Source organism: Corapipo altera, unplaced genomic scaffold, assembly GCF_003945725.1.
Source record: "Corapipo altera isolate COAL_440 unplaced genomic scaffold, ASM394572v1 60, whole genome shotgun sequence".
Classification (NCBI taxonomy): Eukaryota; Metazoa; Chordata; class Aves; order Passeriformes; family Pipridae; genus Corapipo; species Corapipo altera.
In genome coordinates this window covers 3744783-3764889 of record NW_020884912.1, presented here as the reverse complement: position 1 = coordinate 3764889, position 20107 = coordinate 3744783, and the positions used below count along the sequence as shown (strand labels likewise).

Below are 20107 nucleotides of genomic sequence, written 5' to 3'. Positions count from 1 at the left end.
CTGAGCATGAGGCTGGAGAAAGCTGGAGGAGAAGGAGTCAAAGTTATTTGCCTGATTCTTCCATCGTGTAACTCTTCAGATGTGCCTTTTGGGAACAGTGCAGTCAGTGCTGGCATGCACCAGTACTTGACAGTATTCACAGCACTGCTATTTTTCTGGCCTTTTTGCCTGGCTCTGAATTATGCTAGATCACCATTTAGCTTCAGGGGACAACTCTGCAGCAGGTTTCTGTAACAGGTTTCCCATTCCATCTCTGGGCCCTGGAGAACAGGACTGATAGAAGACAGCCAGAGCATTTCCATCTGTGTCTAATAAGTGATGTGGGACAGAGCCCAGGGGCTATGAAGCCTCTGTAGAGCCATGCTGAGTGGTGCCTGCTGAGAACCAGCTCCAGCATGTCCCTAAGTGGCCCGAGCCTGGCCATTCCTTATACTTTAAAGCTTGCAGCTCTCAAGCTTGCAGTCAAATTTATCTTTAAATAAAGCTGGAAGTTTCACTTGCCTGCAGGCAGATGGTAGAGGTGAGGAAGGGGCAGATCTGTAAATAAACTCTTGGGATGTTGGAACATCTACAAGATCTGTCTGCTTCTTGTTCCCAGTGTTGGTGATGAGTGGAGCTGAGGCATTTCAGTGCTTGAGAGCACCAAGCAGCAACAGGCAAACAAGCAGTAAAGCTGGGGGCACGTTTGTAAACTGTAGCTTGCAGAGTATTAATCTCCACATTGCTCCAGTAAACACAGTGTCGTGTTTTGCATCCAGATATAAATGCAGTAACTGATCTCTTCTCCAGGGCTTCGGAGGGCAGAACTGTGGAGGTACCATACAGAGGGGATGTGGAAAACACCATCCTGGACATCCTTGGGGGGCTGCGCTCCACCTGCACCTACGTGGGAGCTGCCAAACTCAAGGAACTGAGCAGGAGAACAACGTTTATCCGGGTCACCCAGCAGCACAGCCAGGTCTTCTCTTAGCCTCAGACTACAGGGCTGGAGAGAGGGGTGAGGGAAAGGAGCAGGAAGGGCTGCTGTTTTCCTTTGCTTTCTCCTCCATGTTATGTTAGTGGCAAACTTTCCTCTCTCTCAGAATGACAGTCATAGCCATTGGAGAGGCTATGGCTGGGATTTGGAAGGGGAAGGGCATGCTATTAACACAGTGCCATTGGTTTAAAATGCAATAGCCTCATCTTTTATTGTTGTGCCTATCTTATTTTTTAATCAACATTTCTTTACCTGTTTTTTCCCCCTCTGATAAATAGCTGATGAAACCTCAATTAACAAGGAATTGGCTTGTACAAACGTGGCTGTTAATGCTCGCAGACATTCACACATTCCCTTTTTTAAGACTGACCTGTCAGCTACCACCACTTCTGGCAGTGCACCCTCTAAAAACTGCAGGCTGAGAGAGAAAAAGATGCAAGGAATTGCATGGAGAAATAAAAAATCACATTCTGTTAATCTTTGTTCTGCCCAGAGAGTGGGTGTTAGTGGCACAACTGCCAGCCTGCAGAGTGTCAGAGGTAGATGAGGCCTGGCTACTGGTGGCTTCTTAATGTGATGGTAAAAATGCCAGATCTCTTTTCATTCTCAGTTCACAGGGCTAGCATTGCTATTCTTACTTAAATCTCCCTATTCAATGGACTTGCCTCTTCAGAGAAGCTGGCGCTGAATGTAGCAGACCCGTGCTGGCCCCCTGTCCCCACTGCGGAGATCATTCAGGAGAACACTTTTCAGAGCTTGCCTGCTTTTTCTTGAGTGCAGTTACTGAATTACCTGGGTTTCTGCTTTTACCTGCTCTCTGTGGACAGATTTTTAAGACATTAAAACTTGGCAACTGTAACCCACCAAGGGGGGTTTTCTTGCAGCCCTCCCTGTTTCCTTGCCTGTTCACATCCATTTAGCAAAGATGTACAAATGCTGTGCTGTGCATTGCCTGTGGCCAGGTGAAAGAGGCCAGAGAGATCAAATTGACTCTTGGTCATTTGGTACCACTCCTTTGCAGTCCTTGACACCATGGAAAGCAAAAGAGGTTTTGGCAGAACAGCCTGATTGATTGCAGGACACTGGCAGGCTGAAATAGAGTTAAAGCATTTGCTCCAAAGGCAATAATGAATGTTTAAGACTCTGGGTAACACTTCAGTAAAGTGTAATGGCCTGCTCATTAATTGATAAATCACAGTGAAATTTCTTTGGAAATACATGTTGCATCCACATGAATACTACAGTATCTCGTTACGGTAAATGGTGTAAAAGTGAGCACCAATGAATTCATAATGATTGGCCACTTACCTTCAACTGCTGCTGAGATCATAATGTGGCTGATGTTACTTCAGTACTTCAGAGTCTTACTTTCCCCTCCTGTAGACATCTGTGGAAAGTGGCAGGCTTCTTTTGAAAAGCAAAAAAGTGATCTGTAGAAAAAGGAATAGCAAAGAGAAACTCAAGAATTAAACTCATACGCTGGACTGCTCAAAAAGCCATGCACAAAGGATTGGTACAATTGACCAATTGGAGCAAATCTAGGCCACAAGCCGATCCCTGGTGATTTTGAACTGTGTTCTGCACATTAGAAAGAGCACAGCATATCTTCTAAATTGCCTGGTGTTTTAAATGTCTTCCATTTAACATGTAGGACATACTTCTTAGTTGTGGGATGACCCCTTCCTCTGCTTTGGAGGTGAATAAGGACCTTGATGTGAGCACAGGTTATGCTTGTGCTGGCTTTAAGGACTGTTTGTCCTGCTCACGTATCATAAAGAAATGTGAATGCAGAAGAGAAGCAGGCCTTATGAATACAGGCCCTGATCTCTCTTCACTCCAGCCTGGAAGCATCATGTTAAGAAGATGCCAGGCCTCTTTACCATAAATGCCGCCATGAGCCACATACTGCTCTTACCTGCACTAAGCCCAGAGTACAGGCAGTATGACCTCTCTGCATCAGTACAGCTGTAAGACATCACTCTTCCTTTATTGATGTGATGTAAAGGGTAGAGGGTACAAAAGACAGCAGACATCTCCTTCAGGAGTGGGGTTAGACCATCACGGTGCAGGCCTGACCACAGGTGGGCCTCCACACTCGTGCCTTCATATGTGGGAAGTGCAGCATTCTGCTGGTCTCATGCCCACTCTCACTAGCGCTTTTCTACTTTTTTTAGCTACATTTCTAAGTGGATTTAAGAAATACATATGCATATAAATATATATATATTTGTAAACATTTTTTTAAAAGATCATATGCACGCCAAACTGAGCAGGTTCATGACATGTCTTCAGAACAGTTTCTTTTCCAAAGGGCAGGTGCTGGCTACCTCTCCATGGGTGTGGTAGATGTGGAGCCCCTGCCCTGGGGCCACTCTTGCACCTGCTTTCCTTCCCTTCCTGCACATACCTCTGATCAGTGACTAATAGGAAAGGAGAGAGACAGGCTAATTTTATGTTGTCCCCCAAATTCTTCAGGCTGTGAACAACATTGATGCCACGAATAGTGACTGATAAAAGTTTTGACTTGGGGTATTTGGTTTTCTGAATAGCAGCTCTTACCATCCTTTTGATAAGCAGCACATTTTCTTTCATTTTCTCCTCTCTTCACAGTGAGCAGGAGAGAGAAATGGGCTGCAGAATGGCTGAGCTGGTGGCATGTCTGCATCTTGCCCAATTGTATGAGTTTTGTTCAGGGATAACCCTCGACTATGTCAGCGCTCACCATTGACTCTGTACATGTCCAGCTCTCAGGATGGAAAATGGGAAAAAAAAAAAAAAGTGTCCTCCTTTAACACCCAGTTCTGTGCTGCAGTAGTTGCCCTTATCTTCACTTAGACCTAGGTCCTGTACCCTACTCAAGCCCACTGCCACTCCCACAAGGAACTGAGGCAGAGGGAGTTGGGGGCACACTATGCCTGGCAGGATGGTCCGAGCCAAGACCATGATCACTGACAAATGCCCTGTGCCATTTGTGGATCTACCTCACCTGCCCATCTAACCGGGTTCTTTGTTACTTGGTGTCCTTCTGTGGGAAATGGAATTTGTAAGCGCTTAATAATGCTTAATGTTGAGTGATTCTGCATAACCAGGTCCTCTCTAACCCTACCACCCCAAATCCATCCTGTCTAGAGGAATGCTGTGAGTGTGGTAGCCTGTGCTGTAGGCCAAGGTCATACCTGCTTCCCCCAGCCAGGCAATGGTTGAGCACCCAAGAGCAGTGTTGAGGTATGGCCCACTGGCTCCACAATTATTTAGTTTAACAAACCAAAGACCTACAAGCAGGGATGCTGAAAAGGGCAATATTGCATCATTAAAGCAATGCCTGCTGAGTATGTCCATCTCTGGCATCTTGAAATATAAAGAGACCTCTAACAGCTCTGCTGCTCCCAGTCCTACTCTGGAGCTGCCTTGCCTGCAGCATCTTTCGCAGGGTGGGCTCCTGCGAACACAACCTGGCCACAACTGTCCTTGGGGAGGAAGGGCTTGGCACAGCAGCAGCCTTGCTCACACCTCAGTGACTGTGTAATGGCTGTGAGGAGTGCACATGTAGCCCTCCTTGTAGGTGTGGGACCAGCTGTTAGAGAAGTGGGCCTTGAGCCAGCATCCCGACAGGTACAAAACAAGCCACACAGGTCTCCATTCTGTGAAAGAAACACATGCCCATCTGCTCATTGGAACAGTCAGCCCCCATTGACCATGAGACAGGGGCTTTGATTGTGGCTTGGTGCAGGTATCTTCTCCCTTAGGGCATGGTGGGGTTTGAATGTAGGATGGGAACACCTTGTAAATATGGAGTGTCATAAGCAGGGTCAGAAGATGCCTCTGTTTACATTTGGGGGAACTTTTCTCATACAAAATGTGCCTGTATCTTTCTTTCAGCTAGTCAGTAGTGGGGCTAGAAAGAATGGGGATAAGGAAGAAACAGCAGCCAAGCCCCACTGTGTCAGGGCAGGGGCTGGCGGTTCTTAGTCAAGGACACAATGAGAGTTTGAAACCTTTTCTGAACGAAGCACTCCTACTTTATACCTATTGAACTCCACTCACTTGACAGACCTGCTGCTACAGCTTGCTGCCACAGCTTGCTGCCAGTGTATGTACAGTGTCTATCCATCACCTAGAGGATGGTGCTGTTTAGTTGCTAATACCAGTTTTATACCAGAAATTCTTTGTGGGAGGCAGGAGCGCTTTTGCAACCAGTGCCAGATTTGGTCTTGTGATGAAGGGAGGGAAGGGGGCAAAAACTAAAAAAAAAAACCAAGGCCCCAGAACAGCAGTTTGCCTTCCACAGCAGTCAGATCCAGCAGGTGGGAGAGGGTTGGCCCTTCCCTGTGGAATGGGAGCTGATGGGGACAGAGGGGTCAAAGTATGTCTCCGCTAGATGCTGGCACAGCTCCATACCCCTAAACAGACCATGGACCACCCCCCTGCAGCCTTCGCTTCACTTGTGGTCACCCAGATGTTTAAGCGAGCCCTCCCCAGCATTTCTTTGACACTGGTTGAAGTTTTCATAAATAAATAAGTAAATCAGAGTCCAAAAGTCCTTGGCGTTGCCTGCGATAACTGTGAAATGCTTCTGTATAATCTCCCAAAAAGAGCTGATGAGCATTCAGTGTTCCCCTGCCCTGCTTGGCCCTGCTGGGATGGCATGCACTGCGCAATCATTCAAACCGTTCAGAAGTTGTAAATGGAAAGTTTTTGTTATGCAATAAAGAGCTTCACTCTGATGGTCTGCAGAGGGTTTTATGACCATGGATGGGTGGGTACCTGCATGTTTTGGCATTGTCGTGAATAAACACTCTCAAATGCATTGCCAGGGCACAGGGTGAGGGAGGGAAATTAAATTGGGCAAATTATGTTCCTAGGAAAGCTCTCTCCCATTTAGTCATAACTCATAAAGACAAAACACACGTTTGCAATTGGCACTGTTATTTTATTAGTACGAGTATACTGAAACAATAAACTTGTACTGGTATACAGACAATTTCTTTAAAACAATTTTGTTCAAATTTTGAATCAAACATTGTTTTATTATAATAATGAAATAATTTCTACCTAGAAAACCTGCAAGCACCATCAAAGAAAGGGACCATAAAATTCAATAAACAGACGCGAGTGTATCCTACAAATAGACACACCACCATTAGAAAATAGAATATGAATTCTTCCATTTTTTTTAATATTTGTTTTAAAAAAGCTAGTGCAAGTACAATATTTTACACTGGAATTACAGAGAGTATGCACGCATATGGAAAAAAGTTCTCCTGTCACGATAAAAGCTCTTATCTATGTCTGTATGCACTTAAAATCTTCTCCTCTTTTCAATAAGGTGCAAAACGTTATTCCCTCCCTATTTCTCCTTTGTACTGGCCATGTCAGCTCAATTTCTCCCCAACACAAAGCTGCAATATCCCTTTTACTGGGCCTACATTAGGAACTACACTGGAAGTGTGATTTGCAACAACCCTCATTAGTAATACCAGACAATTGAAAAAAAAAAAAATTACTTTAAAAACTACTGCTGTAGAATGACTGGACCTGACTCCGGCACGGCCAAGTGCCACCACCAGCTGCTGCCGGGAGCGGTGACATAGCTAGTACAAAATGATTTTCAGTAGCTCACCCGAACTGAAAAAGGTTGGGAAATTCCCCCTCCCCCACTTTTGTAACACTGTGAAAAGAACAGTGTTCAACAAGTTAATATATTTAAAAAAAAAAAAAAAAAAAGGAGCAAATACATACATTAGTGAGTTTCAACATTAGCTGACTGTCGTGAAGAATTGTATCTATGCCTTAACAGATTAGTAATTTCGCGAAGCATCCAGCCCAGTGGCCAGGCTGAAGACACAGACTGAGCCACTCACAGCTGCCCCTGGCCCGTTTTTCCCTCAGCTGCCCAGATCCAAACCCGATGGACTGGGACAAGAATTCTGCAGAGCGTGTTCAAAGGAGAGTACCTGGGTCCTGGATTTTTAAAGCAAACACCAGGGTGGAATCCCCTCACCACCAGGTGGGAAGGGGCAGAAGCAGTGCTGCCCAAAGAAGCTGGTGGTCCCAACCCAGCTCCACCCTGGCCGAGGATCTGGGCCCTGAAGTTTCTGCCCATCAGCAATCCCACAGTACATCAACGACAGCTTCAACGAGTGACTTGCACTCGCTGCAAACAACACTTCCAATGCATACCTACTGCGTGGTCAAGGGAAAGGGCACAGGAGCTTTAATTGCTCAAAATAGAAACTAACAGAAAATTAACAACCTTGGATGAAGCCTCCATAAAATCCTCAGTGGAAGACTTGAGTCCTTTCATCTAACAACAAGAAAAAAAACTACAGAAACCTTAGAGACTGTTATTGTATAAATACTACCTGTTGGCTGAATGCACTTCACCGTAACACAGCTGGGGCTGGTTTCTGAGCACCCAGCAGTCACTTGTACAGGGCGAGCATTTCTGCCCCATGTGCCTGCGGGAGCTGAAGCTTGGGTTACCTCCAGGGAGGGGGACAGGAGCAGCCTGAAACTTTGCCCGCTCCGCCCTGCCACCGGCTCCCAGATACCCAGCTCATTCTTTGGACAGGAAAAGGACCCCCTTCTCAGAAACTGCTTCAGGATCCTTTCCTTTTGGCTTCTGAAAAACATCAGTCTTGCCATCAGTCAAGACCATCACTGGAAACATGCTCTGTGTGACCAACTGCTCCCGGCGGCTCTGACAGCAGTGGTGGGGGAGAGGGGCAGTGACAGGGGCTGGAAGGCCAGGTCGCCTCGGGTACCACTCTGCTGCTAGCGCTGGGCTAGGATCCCTTGTTACAAGCACTTCTCATTCAGGGTTATACTCTTTGGATTTCATCTGGAACAGGAAGTGCTGAAAAAAACATGGAACAGCATCCCCAGAAAGAGGAAAAAAATGGGACCAAGAGGCTCCAGGTGGAAACTACACAGGTCGTGCTCAGCTAGCAACAGCTCTCCACCCAAGGGCTGGCCTGGCCATGCCTGCTACGGACACAGCCAAGGCCTCCCTCAAAAACAGCCTTGACCTCTGGGCTGCCAAGGGGTCCCTTGGCACAGGTGGAAGAGACTTAAAGCCAAAATACAACTGGAGAGTGAGACTCTAGTTTTGCACAGTAGCCACCCTTTGAAGTGCCTGGTAGCTGCACTCAACAATTGCTGCTCCAAGGTGTATTTTCAGCACAGGAATAAACAGTGTGAAGCATTGACTCCATTCCCCAGAAATGGGACCCATGTAATACAAACAGAAAATTAAGCACAGTTGTTCTTTAAGAGCCTTTGAAGTAATAATTCTTCCTGGCCAGAGCCAATACAAATCAGATCATCTAGACATGACATTTGCTATATACAAAAAACATGTAACTTTCAACCTTTCTCTGCTTTTGTATTTAAAAACTTTTTTTTTTTACAAACAAGGTATGAAACTCACTGTTCAAACAGAGCCATCTCTTTTTCAAACACTGAATGAATCATTCCAACATTCATTTTTCTTTTGTGCAATTTTTTAAAACATTACCTGTACTCCTCAATGTGAGTGCTTCAAAAAAAGTTTCTATTTTTAATAAGCTTCTCAAATTAGGTTTACATCAAAAAATATTCCCACAAGGTATAGTGCTACAAGAAAAGATCCTATCAGTAAAGGTAACACATCTGAAGCGAGGTCGTCTATGTAAAAGAAATTGAACTCTGGAGTAGAGGTGTGCAACGTGTTTGGAATTTCCCTATGGACACAAAGCAAGGCTGTCCTCAGGACAGGGAATCAAGTGAACATGTAGGCATATGCATAAAAAAAATGCACACATGCTCTATTTGTGTGCAGAGAAACACTTCTGCCTGGGGGGTTGTGTGCATGTATGCATATCTGCATCAATAAATTCTCATTTTGCTATGTATTACGGGATTTGGGGGAGTGGGAGGGTTGGACAAACCAGAGGAAAGGAAATTACTGCCTCCACTCTGGTGGTGCATTCCCCTTGCTTTTCACATCAGCACTGGCCAGAGCCCCTAGTGGACTCTGCTACTACCTGTGATGATGGGGAGGGAAGAAATAGAAACTGTTTGTACAAGTGCATGCCCCATATTGCCATTTGTCGAGTTTCTGGGACAGCAGAAGTGTTTCAACAGGCCAAATCCCCTCCACCCGCCCGTGGCTTCTGCCCTGGTGAACCCCGAGATTTTTCCAGCTGCCTGATTAAGGTCAGGATCTGGCCCTGACTGAACCATGCTTCAATTTCACAAAGATTTATACATCTGCTTTACAGCAAGTCCTGAGCAGCCTTTGCTGGCCAGCCCAGACCTCCCACGGGCACATGTGTAAGTGTTTGCAGAACCGGGTCCCAGGTCACGCAGAGCATTGCACCAAGAGCCCCCTTCTTTGAAATAACACTATTAGTGTTTAAAAATATTGACGATACAGGCTTTTTTTTCCTTTTTTTTTAGCAGTTGCAAGAATTAAGAGAATTTCAGCATTTCCTTTTTACTACTGGCAACACACTGTAAAGTGATATAAATCTCTGCAGAGAGTGTATTTTCACAATAACCAACAGCTACAGTTCGTGCTGAGCCTGCTGCTTTTGTATTGCAATCCAAGTGAGATCTACAAAGTTTAAACCATGAGATGAAGGAAATCCAAACTTGTCTGTAACATTGTACATCCCTACTCCGGAGCAGTAAAAGTGCTGCTTCTGGTCACATCAGTGTACCACACATACGCCAGCCCCATCCCTGAGTAAAAGGTGTGAAAAGTTTCTAAATGTTCCTTGATTGAAGGGAAACAAGAGTAGTGATGTCACTTCCCCATGCCGAGAAAATGACAGGAACGACAGGTTGAACGAAGCGACAGTGGGACGAAGGAATTAAAGGAATGAAAAAAGGAACATGTGTCCCTCCCCTCCTCCCAACATCTGTGTCTTCGAGGGAAAGCAAGCCTGAGGGCAACATACAAAATGGTAAAACAGGTCAACAGCGACTCCAATTCGGGTCTTGACCAGAGGACTCGAGGTAAGTGACATCAAACTCAAATTTCCCACAATGTGGCCTAGACAAACTGAAACAATGCCTAAGTTAAATGCTATAAGGAACAGTCACTTTATATATATAGATATATAGATAGATTAGATAGATAGATAAGACAGATAGATAATTTTTTTAGAAATCCCTATAAAGAGGTTCTTGTTTTATTTTTCTTTGCCCTGACTAATTTCTTGGTGATTGTATGCGTTTTGTTGTAAACTAAACAGGCCTGCTACAAAAAGATAGAAAAAACCAGACAAAAAGAAAACTACTGTTAGTTACTATTGCAAAGCGGCTGCCACGCAGAAGCAGAGGCTGAGCTTCCTCCTTCGGCTTCCCCTCAGCATTCCTTTGCTTGCCGGTGGTATTTTGCAGTTTCCCCAAGGATCGACGGCACTTCCTGGGCCTGGGGACTTGTTGCAAAGGATGCTCAGTGCCGGAGGGAGAGAGGCAAAGCCCCACCTTGCAAAGAACTTGGGCCCCAGGAGGACTTTCCTCTCCCTAGTGGGAGCCAGCTCTTGTCTGCGTGTTGTCCAGGCAGAGGGCGGCACTCGACCATATGGTTTAGTGCTACTCTCTGCCTGGATGTCATGTAGACATGAATATATCTTTTTTTTTTTACTTTTTTTTTCTTCCTGGATCTTTTTAAACATCAAACACAGAAAGGGTTCGTGTTTCTTGGGGCAAGGGATCTTTTACCCTTAGTATGTTTGGGGGTTTTTCTGAGGGGGGAGGACAGGGAGTTATTAATAGGGGGAAAAAAAAGATAGAAAAAGAATTCAACAGAGAAAAAAAACCAGGGGAAATCAGAAGTTGGTATGAGATCTAGCTAACACCACACGGGTGAGTCTAAGTTGGCACGTAAAGTATTGCACATCCTAAAAAGCCAAAGCATGGAAAGGGACAATTGTTTGGAAAGAACCAGTTATTTCAGAATTCCTCAGTCTGAAATACAAGCACAGAACTAATACATTCCTATTGCTCCAAATGTATTTATTTTTTTTTTTTTAGTGTTAGTTGAATAGATCCAGTCAGTTTAATAGCCCCTGCTTCCTTATTAAACACAAATGTGTATGTGTATGGTTTTCTTGAGATTTCTTTTTTTTCCAAGTACACGTGAAGTACAGAAATAGTGGTACAACTGTGAACTAAAATCTGTAATTCTTTTTCTTCCTTTACCACCAAAGCTTAAAAACAAAACAGGAAACAAAACGAAACAATAAATTGCAAGTGCCCTGAGCAGAGTATATGGAAGATTAAGCAACTTCTCTGAGCAGAAATATTAACAAATAAGCACTAACTAAGCTGTGTGATTGTGAGAAGAAACCCACTCAGCTATTTGGTAGCCCGCCGAGAGGTTAATAAAATTCAAGGAAATTCAAAAAACGTTTCAAGCTATTTTAAAAGTATTTCAACTTTTTGGTGCACCCCAGAATATGGTATAAAAACAATTAGGTCTGGTGTGAGCTAAATTTCAAGTAACAAGTAACAAGAGTCAAAGCTGGGGTATGGGGTTAACATTTCTTCTTTTAAAGAAAAGCACTGTATTTTAGGGGAGAGGGAAAACAAGATTTTAAATAATTTTTTTTTTCAGTTTAGGTTACTGCACTTTTATTTCCTTTTCTCCCTATGAGTACAGCTTCTTCAAAACTACCTGAAGGATGCGAACTCGCCAACCAAAAACGACGACACAAATGCTTGCTCACGGAGGGCCCAAGCGCAATCCCAGTGAAATCAGTGGGATCTTTCTAGAGGCAGCAACAGGCTTTAGCGCTCAGCCCCAATGTACTTCATACTTGCACCTCCCCGAGGCTCGTGCAGGAGGTTGGGTGCACAGCACCTCAAAGGATCCGGCCCTACCTGGGGAAAGAAAAGACTGAACAGCATGAATCCCCCCCTCCTACTTGGTTTGTACCAAACTCTTGAAATGTCGCCTTTCCAATGGAAAATGATGCAATTAAAATAACAAATAATAATAAAATAACAATAGGTTTGTTTTCAAAACAAACAAACACCTTGCTTACTTATAGAAATGTTTTTTGTGGAAAACTCTCTCAGCAAGTCTGAAGAAAAATTCTCAGAGGTGTCCCGGTAGGACCTGGTTCTGTGTGGCAGATACGGTAGAAAGATCAAAAATGAACTCTGAAAGGAACATAACCCTATGAAATGGCCTAAAGCATAGGCAGGTTAGTGAGTAATTGCTACATTTGTTTATGCTCTTTCAGACCCCCCCTCCCCACAACATTATTAGGTAAAAACTGCAGGAATACCACACAAATGATAAACTCAAGATGTGCAAATTGCAAGATTCTTTAAAGTCCATCTTTTTCAAAAACACTGGACAATGATTTTTTTTCCTCTTTCCTTTTTCCTTCCTCTTATTTTTTTTTTTATTATGTCAGCTCGCATATGCCTTTAACTCTTTCTCAAGCATTAAAGTTTAAAAAGTGCCTCCTATTAAGTAGTCCTTTGTGGACAATGACTGTCACATACTAATTCAATAATTCACATTCATCCCTTTGAAACCACATTAAAACTTTCAGCATCTTGCCTGTGAGAAAACTTTACATAGTTGCATGTAGTTACAGTGTTGAAGAGATTTGTTTGTTTGTTGTTGTTGCTTTCCGAGCAGATTAAAGTGATATACAGTACATACTGAGTGTTAGACCAGGATGCTCAGCAATAAAGTGTGAACAGCATTTTAAGTGCTTAAAGACATTCTAGGTTCATCTTCAACAGCGGATTCCTGTGTCACACCGCAATTTGAAAAAAGTGGCACCAGTTGTCCATAACCATGAACTAAAACCAGTACTAGAGTTAAAGACAAAGATTTGCAACCTAACTGCAAACAATGGATGCCTGTGATCTCAAAGGGGCAGTATGCGTCTACCTTGTGGAAGCAAATGTCAATGGCGTAACCCGGTCGATTTGTCTAACACTGCACAGAAACAGAAGTGAGCCTGAGCCAGGCACATCCACAGAGCCAGAGGCCTCCTCGTGCACACCCACACGCACCCACGACACACGCACGCACCCACCCACCACCCCCACCGCCATGAAGGAAAAACTTGCAGAGCGACCGGTGCAAGAGTCCGTACAGCCTCCCCGTCTGCTGACTCTGGGCAATGGAACTGCACTAGCAAGCAGAAAGGAAATGTGGTGTGGCAGTTGCTTTAGGAATAAAAATCAGTGCAGTCAGACCCCATGGGGGGAAAAATATATATATACATATACACACACACAAATATATATATATATATATATATAGTAGAGCCTTGAGTAAGAGTTGGCTTGTTGTTGAAAACATCAGAGACTGTCCGATCCTTTTCAGTAACACCCATGGGTTGTGTTCACCACCTGGGGTGAGGAAATCTCTTCACCAACCCTCCACAGAGCGGCTGTCCCGCCTCGAGGTTAGCATGCACCCACCCACACACACATACACACACGCACGCATGCACCCCACGTGTGACATACACCTCTGCTACAGTTCCCTTCTCCTCACCTCCCACCCCCCCCCAAAAAGACTAGAACAGGAACCAAAACAACAAAACAAACAAACAAACAAAAACCAAACACAAAAAAACAGCGACAAAAAGAAAACAAAATCACAGCTGGACCCTGTCCTACACGAGGTGTTAGAAAACAGGAGCCATGACAACACATTCATTTCCACTAAGGGTGTGTGAAGCAGATACTGCCCCTTCCGTAGCTTTCGATAAACCTAGTCACTGACAAACACTTGTGGAAAAACATATGCACCAGTCTCCTGCATAATACCAGCTGCAACTATAACAACAAGGTTATAACATAAACCTAAAATAAGATGATAACATGTAAATACTGGGTTATTTAGTCTACAGTACAGTAATCTGGATAAAAATGACAAGGGATAGCCTAATTTCCTTTCCCCAAACAACTTTTACTTTCCTACGTTGGATCGACCTTCAATGCAAATCTTAACCTCCTGAGGAATAAAAGAAGGCTTGGGAAGAGTCAAAGGTGGCTCCTCTTCTGATTTCTCTAGTTTTCGTGTTTCGGGGGCTGACCACCTCCTCTTCCTCGTTGCCGGGGGCTTGCTGGGTTCTGTTTTGGTGAGCAAAGGTGCTGCAGGCAATCCTATTTTGTCCGGAAACTTCAGTTCACCATTCTCAGCTAACATCTGTGCGCTTCCCTGATTAATCCCGTTTTCCTGCTCCGCATACCTGTGTCTACTTCCAGCTAGACTGTCATTCTTTGAATGCTTCAGCAAGATACTAGCTGAGTCCATGGGCTGGCCCTTTTTAATAGAGCCATTCTTCAGGTTCTTGAGCGTGAGCGATATGCAGACGTCCCCCACCGAGAGTTTGGAGCATGGCAAATCAAAGAGCTGGCTGGTTCTCTCAGGGCAGCAGGATGACCAGCCTTGTCCAAATACAAAAAAAGGGTATTCTACCAAGACTTCCACGCTGACCTGCAGAAAAAGAGGGGACAACAGAGGGAGATAGAGGGAGAAAGAGGGGAAAGCGTGAGATCAACCCATGTGCCCTCACACATGTGCACAGCAGGCAGTGCTTGCCACAGGGGAGAGGGATAAAGCTGGAATTGCAAAGGTGCTGCTCTGTTTCTCCAAAATCAGTACATTGGCCACCAGACTTCAGGCCTGTCCTTGTCACACGAGTGTTAATGGTTTCTCTGAGCTCAGCGTTTCTTAACACAAGACCTCAGTGGGAATCAAGCTTTACATTTATCCAGACACTCAGAGAGGTGTAAGAGGCAAAACAGCTTTGGTGTCTGGCAAACTGTTCCCCACCATCCCTTTGTGGTACCTAGAGCCTGTAATCCAAATCTAAAGATCCTTTCCAACCAGAGGATGGCTCAAGGGAAGCTCTTAGTTCTGACACATGATTTCCTAAACGATCACAGGAGTTTCATCCTCACCTCTGCCCGAGCAAGCATACACTTACCAGTGTGAAATAGCTGAAGACACGCTGAGTTCCAGGAGAAGGCTGTGAGTATGGACAGAGTTGTAGCTATAAGAGCAGCCAGCATGAACCTGCCTTCCCTGAGCAGTCCTGTTACCAGTCCAGTTTCTTCCCTTCTCACATCTGGTCTTCCACTCTGCAGCTGAGTTCACCTCCTGCACTCCCTCAGGGAGAGGATCATCTCTCCTCCTCCTCCAGTTCCTGCACTGTGTCTCCTTTTCTGCACTGTGTCCCCTTTTCCCCACTTTAAAAAACACATCCAGTTAGGAATCCTATCTAACCATCTTACAAGGAGCTGCCATAGCCAAAACAGACCAATAAGAGGTGCCCACTCCTCCCTGACCTTGCAAGTGCTGGGCCTTGAGGTCCCAATGTGATGAAACACCTAAATACTAACTTATCTTTGCATATGGCAGCAGTCCAGCACTTACGTGTGTGTGGTGCTGCATCTCTAGGCTCAAACACTTCATGTGGGCTCATGTGATTCACAACCCACAGGGCTGAACCCACACCCTCAGCACACTGCAAAGAGGGCAGGAAATTCTGACTAATACTTCTTTAAAATTTGGCACATTTTTAACTGCTGTGTGTAACACCAATGAGGTCTGCAACTGTAAGAGGGTGGCTTATGCTGACAACAGATATCCCCTGCTCTGCTCCCAAGGGCCTCATGTCCCCTGGAGCTCTTCTCAGGCATGGGGGCAGAATGCCACTTGGATTCTATAACCCTTATTTGGTAGGGGCAAAAGGGCACAAAAACACCTGAATACACGTGCTCACCCCATTTCTGAGCAATTCAGGAGGCGTGTAGTATACCAGCTGCCTGGAGACCCTTCCCTCTCCAGGATCGTGGACTCACTTAAAAGGAACATCACACAAGGCTTGTGAAACCACCTCTAACCTTTGGAAATGAGTAATGCTGTCATACCCAGCATGGCTTTGTATCGTTAAAAATACTTTTCAACATGAAGGAATAGAAGCAGCCGGAGATGCACACTGCACTCCAGTGTCCCAACACATCTGTTCATAATATTAAGTGTGAACCCTGGGACGAAGTTGCATGGCCTGTCTCACAGAAGAGGCTGGACTCTGACAGTACATCACCCAGCAGCCCTGCCATTTCCCTGCTAGTGCTGCTACCCTCGGAGGTGCCCTCCAAGCAGGGTCCAAGGTAGGCCCCCTCACAGCCCACCAGCTCCACAGCCCTTTTGGGCAGGAAATCTTGATCAGGGATGTTCTACAGCTCAGAGACAGAGGTTGCAGAAACAGGAAATCAATGATTCCCATTGGATGTTGATGGTGCCTTTGACTGGTTAAGCCCATACCATATGCATGCACCAGCAGCCAACTGCAGTTTATAAGATGGCTGATTCTGTTGGAAAAAAACCTTATCAAGTCTATAAATATATGCTATGTACTTCTGCAACTAGGCCAACAAACAACAGTGCATCTATTATCCTACCACTCCACCTGCCCAAAATAGTAAGCCAATGTAGAAGGAATTTCAGAAGGAGCAGTTTAGAGGTCCAAGATACCCCACACGGCGTCAAATTTAAGCATATTAAACCTTTTCTGACCAGACCTGTTTGACAACAACCAGCTATGCACGTGGCAACAGTGAAAAGGGACCTGACTATAGGCCTGGTTTAAACTTTGAATTATGGAGGAAGTGGGAGAGGTAATCCTGAAAACCCCATCTCTTTGTGATGCTGGATAGAAACACTTGAGCATCAGGATTTGCAGAAATATTTGGCCAGAGTTTGGGATCCTATTTCATATATATATGCATCTCAGTCTGGTCGGGGTCTAACTTGGAGAGGTAGTGAGTATCCAGCATGTCACGTGGACTTACATGGAAACTTCTGTCTGCACAAGAGCTGTAGGCTTTTCTCCAGGCATGGATTATCTGGTGGACACCAGATTCTCCTTTATATTGCTATTTCTCTCCTCTTTCTTTCTTCCTTCCCTCCTACCTGCTGCATTGTTTTTTCTTTCTTTTTCTACTTTCCTGTCCTTGTTAAAAGCTATTTGTATCTGTGGGAATCATACATGCTTGTGTGCATCACCCTCACCAACACACAAGTTCCTCTTGATGTTCCTCATCGACACCCAAGTTCCTCTTGATGTGAACACACTTCCACCGTACCACAACATCATGCTTTGGGGTTTTTTTAATGTAACATCCAAAACACTTGCCTGAACTGTCAATCACCGAAACAAATTGGTGATGATCATGAATAACACAATAAAAATAAAAATGAAATGCCAGAATCTCCATGATCTGGTCACGGTGTGCATGTACCACGACTGATTTGAAATGGGCTCCCTCATGGATTATCAAGTCCTGTTTTATCTGGTTGCTTCTGGATTCAGCTAATGAGGGATTTGAAGTAACCATTCTCTACAAGCTATAGTAGTCAAGGACCTTTAAAGTGTGACATTTCAGTAAAAACACCCCCACATAATTTTTTTCTGACCATTGCATTAAAACACAAAAAAATAATTTTAAAAGCTTCCTCCCCCAATATCTTGTCATGGTTATAGTAGGAGAGAAAGACATTTGGAACTTGTTTACCCACTACTAAGATGATAAAGCAAGAAACCAACATATTGGTCTTTCTTGAAGTACACTGAGACTCTACTGCAAGCTACATTTATATTTCTAGTTTTTAACACTGACTAGTGAAAACACCCGAAACTCTTCTACAGCAGCCACTGAATATCTGAAACTTTCTATAACCTTTTATAACTTTATTTCTCAGTCAAACTCAGTAGGCAAGGCAGGCAATTCAGACAGCTAGGAGCTGTAAGATCTAATGCCCAGAAAATACCCTTCTCATCATTTAGAAACACCAACAACTTTAGTCTTGGGTCTCACTGATGCAATCAAAATAACAAGCACTAAAGCAAAAAGTGCCTAATGAAAGTGTTTCATGTGAACTGTATTTTAATAAATATAAACGTACATTTTCCAATTAAGTGTTTTTCTCCATAATATTATTAAAATGTGATGAAACTAGGAGTGGCAGGCTGGAAACAAAGAGAAGGAAGCGGTTCTGGAAACAATGTGCAATTAAGCAGCAGAGCTCTCTGCTGAAGGCTCTGCTGTGGGTGCTGAAAGACTCCTCAGGCCCAAAAAACAACTGGGCAGTTCCATGGAATAGAAGCTCTCCTTCTCATATAGAAAAGTCTCTGCAGTGCCATGCTCCCACACGGCCTCCCCTATTCAGAAACTGTGGGACTGCTAATGTTCCCCCCACCCCCAAAAAAACTTCCACTGCCTTCACAAGAGCGGATTTCTTGTGAGAGATTCATGGGGCTGTGGGCAGCACCTCGTGCCACAGGAACCACTTGCCATGACACCTGGTCTGACTGAGCATCCCCCCAGAGCTGCACCTAGCCCTGCTTCAGTACACTGTTACTGTAACAAAGGCAGTCAGGGCTTCAGTGTTGGGGGCTACTGCTCTCCACAGTCACACAATCCCATCATTTCTCAAGAGAAGCCACCTCTTGTCCAGAAGGCCACGGGCTGTCAACTTTATCACATGAGCTTTATCATCTGCTGCACTCCCAGAATTCAGTAACATGCACTCCCAGAATTCAGTAACATGCATCTGAAGACAGACCACAGCCACCTCATCACTTGGAGACACAAGGACTTACTGTCCCATGACCAGGGAACACAGAGATCACATGATGAGAAGGCTGGGAAAGATGTCCATCTGCAGCAGAGAACCGAGTCAACATCTCTCTTTCTGTGCTGTTACAGTGCCAAAGATAATGAAAAAAAGAGCTCAAAGAAAAAGTAATTGGTTTGTGGGCATGCGGGGATGTAAGGGGATAACTAAACTATGACAGTCTAAAAAAATATACACTAAAGTAAACCAGACTAGTTAGAGCTACTAACTACATGCTCTAATAGGAGTTTTTGATCTCTAGAGGTTATGATCCTGTTTTTTTTTAAAAAAGGAAAATTAAGAACTGCATGTTCATATTTTCTTTTTAAACTATATTTTAGGAATGATTAGGAACTGAAATGCAGCATTTCAGAGAACTTATTTTTCATTGCCTGTGTGTTTTGACCTTAATATCAATGGGGGTGAATTACCGGCCTCTGCTTGCTCCTGGCAGCCAAAGAAAGGACAGATAATAATGATGAAAGTCTTATTACAATAATAACATGTGGAATTGCAAAGAGATGTAGATCCACTGGTCTTCTCTTTTAGGCAGCTTAAATACAGAGGAGTAACAGCTGAACTTTAGGTTCTGGCCAGCTGATACTTACTTGACTTCTTCCTAATCCAGAGCTGGGATGCTGTGAAATGGAAACCTAGCATCCCTCTAGGGCCAGTTAGTTCAGTTATTAAGGCCTTTAGGTGGGTTAATTTTCCTCTAGGTTTTCATACCCGGGAAAGGGTTGGATTTGCCAGGTGACTGGAGGACTGGGAAAGGAGGGAGGACGACCTCTTTCTGCCTCAGTGGCGTGCTGGGCAGGGGCAGCTGCAGCCTTGCACTGATACCATACAACAGCAGCTGCATGGTGCCTCCCTGTTTACATTACAGCTGTACATGCTCAGCTGAAAATAACCTCCTACCTCTGTCCTTCAATTGGTGAGAAAATTAGCTAATGTTTGCTCAGAGTCTGAAAATACGGATTCATCAATATTATAATGACTTCCCAGAGATCCCTGGGAGGAGTAAGTGAGCCAAAGCTAATGATAACAACACTATTTTTGTATGGCACGTAACTCTTTACAACTTACACTCCCTTGATAATACCACTTGAAAAGCTCTCTTCTTCCAAAAGAATGTATGCAACTGAAACTTAATTGTAATAAAATTCTTTGTGAAGCTACACTACACATGCAGATATATCTCCCTAACACTCTGGAGTCAAGACATATATTCAGTGCAGCAGCACCACAGTGCCACTGCTCAGAGCAGCGTGACTAAATACTGTTCTTTCAGTGAGCAGACTAAGCCTTCTTCACTCAAGGCAATTTTCTACAAGTAATGACTGCTGCACACCTGCAAATAAGTCTGAATGCTTCCACAGAGCCACAACAGGCTGAGGGTGAGGTCATAGAGACTTCAAGCACACAGAAACTCTCTCTCTCTCTCTCTCTCTCTCTCTCTCTCTCTCTCTCTCTCTCTC

The 20107-nt window shown here is 44.4% G+C and overlaps 2 protein-coding genes across 12 annotated transcripts in view; one reads left to right on the top strand and one right to left on the bottom strand.

The window, feature by feature from the left end:
* Positions 1-5239, top strand: part of GMPR (guanosine monophosphate reductase) — a 43673-nt gene extending 38434 nt beyond the window's left edge. For 2 of the 5 annotated variants that reach the window (XR_003529483.1, XM_027654158.1), the window contains one exon: positions 790-903. Coding sequence is in view for 2 of the 5 variants with exons in the window: in XM_027654159.1 (XP_027509960.1) it covers positions 790-970 (181 nt within the window). In the remaining 3 variants the exon portion in view is untranslated. Of the gene's footprint in view, positions 1-789 lie in introns of all 5 variants that reach the window. The other 3 variants (XM_027654159.1, XM_027654157.1, XR_003529484.1) reach the window with 2 other exon arrangements.
* Positions 5240-5885: 646 nt separating this feature from the next.
* The window catches only part of ATXN1 (ataxin 1), a 164751-nt gene continuing 150529 nt past the window's right edge, over positions 5886-20107 (bottom strand). For all 7 annotated transcript variants that reach the window (XM_027654150.1, XM_027654152.1, XM_027654153.1 and 4 more), the window contains one exon: positions 5886-14441. In XM_027654150.1, the coding sequence (XP_027509951.1) occupies positions 13911-14441 (531 nt within the window). In that variant the 3' untranslated portion in view covers positions 5886-13910. The remainder of the gene's footprint in view (positions 14442-20107) is intronic.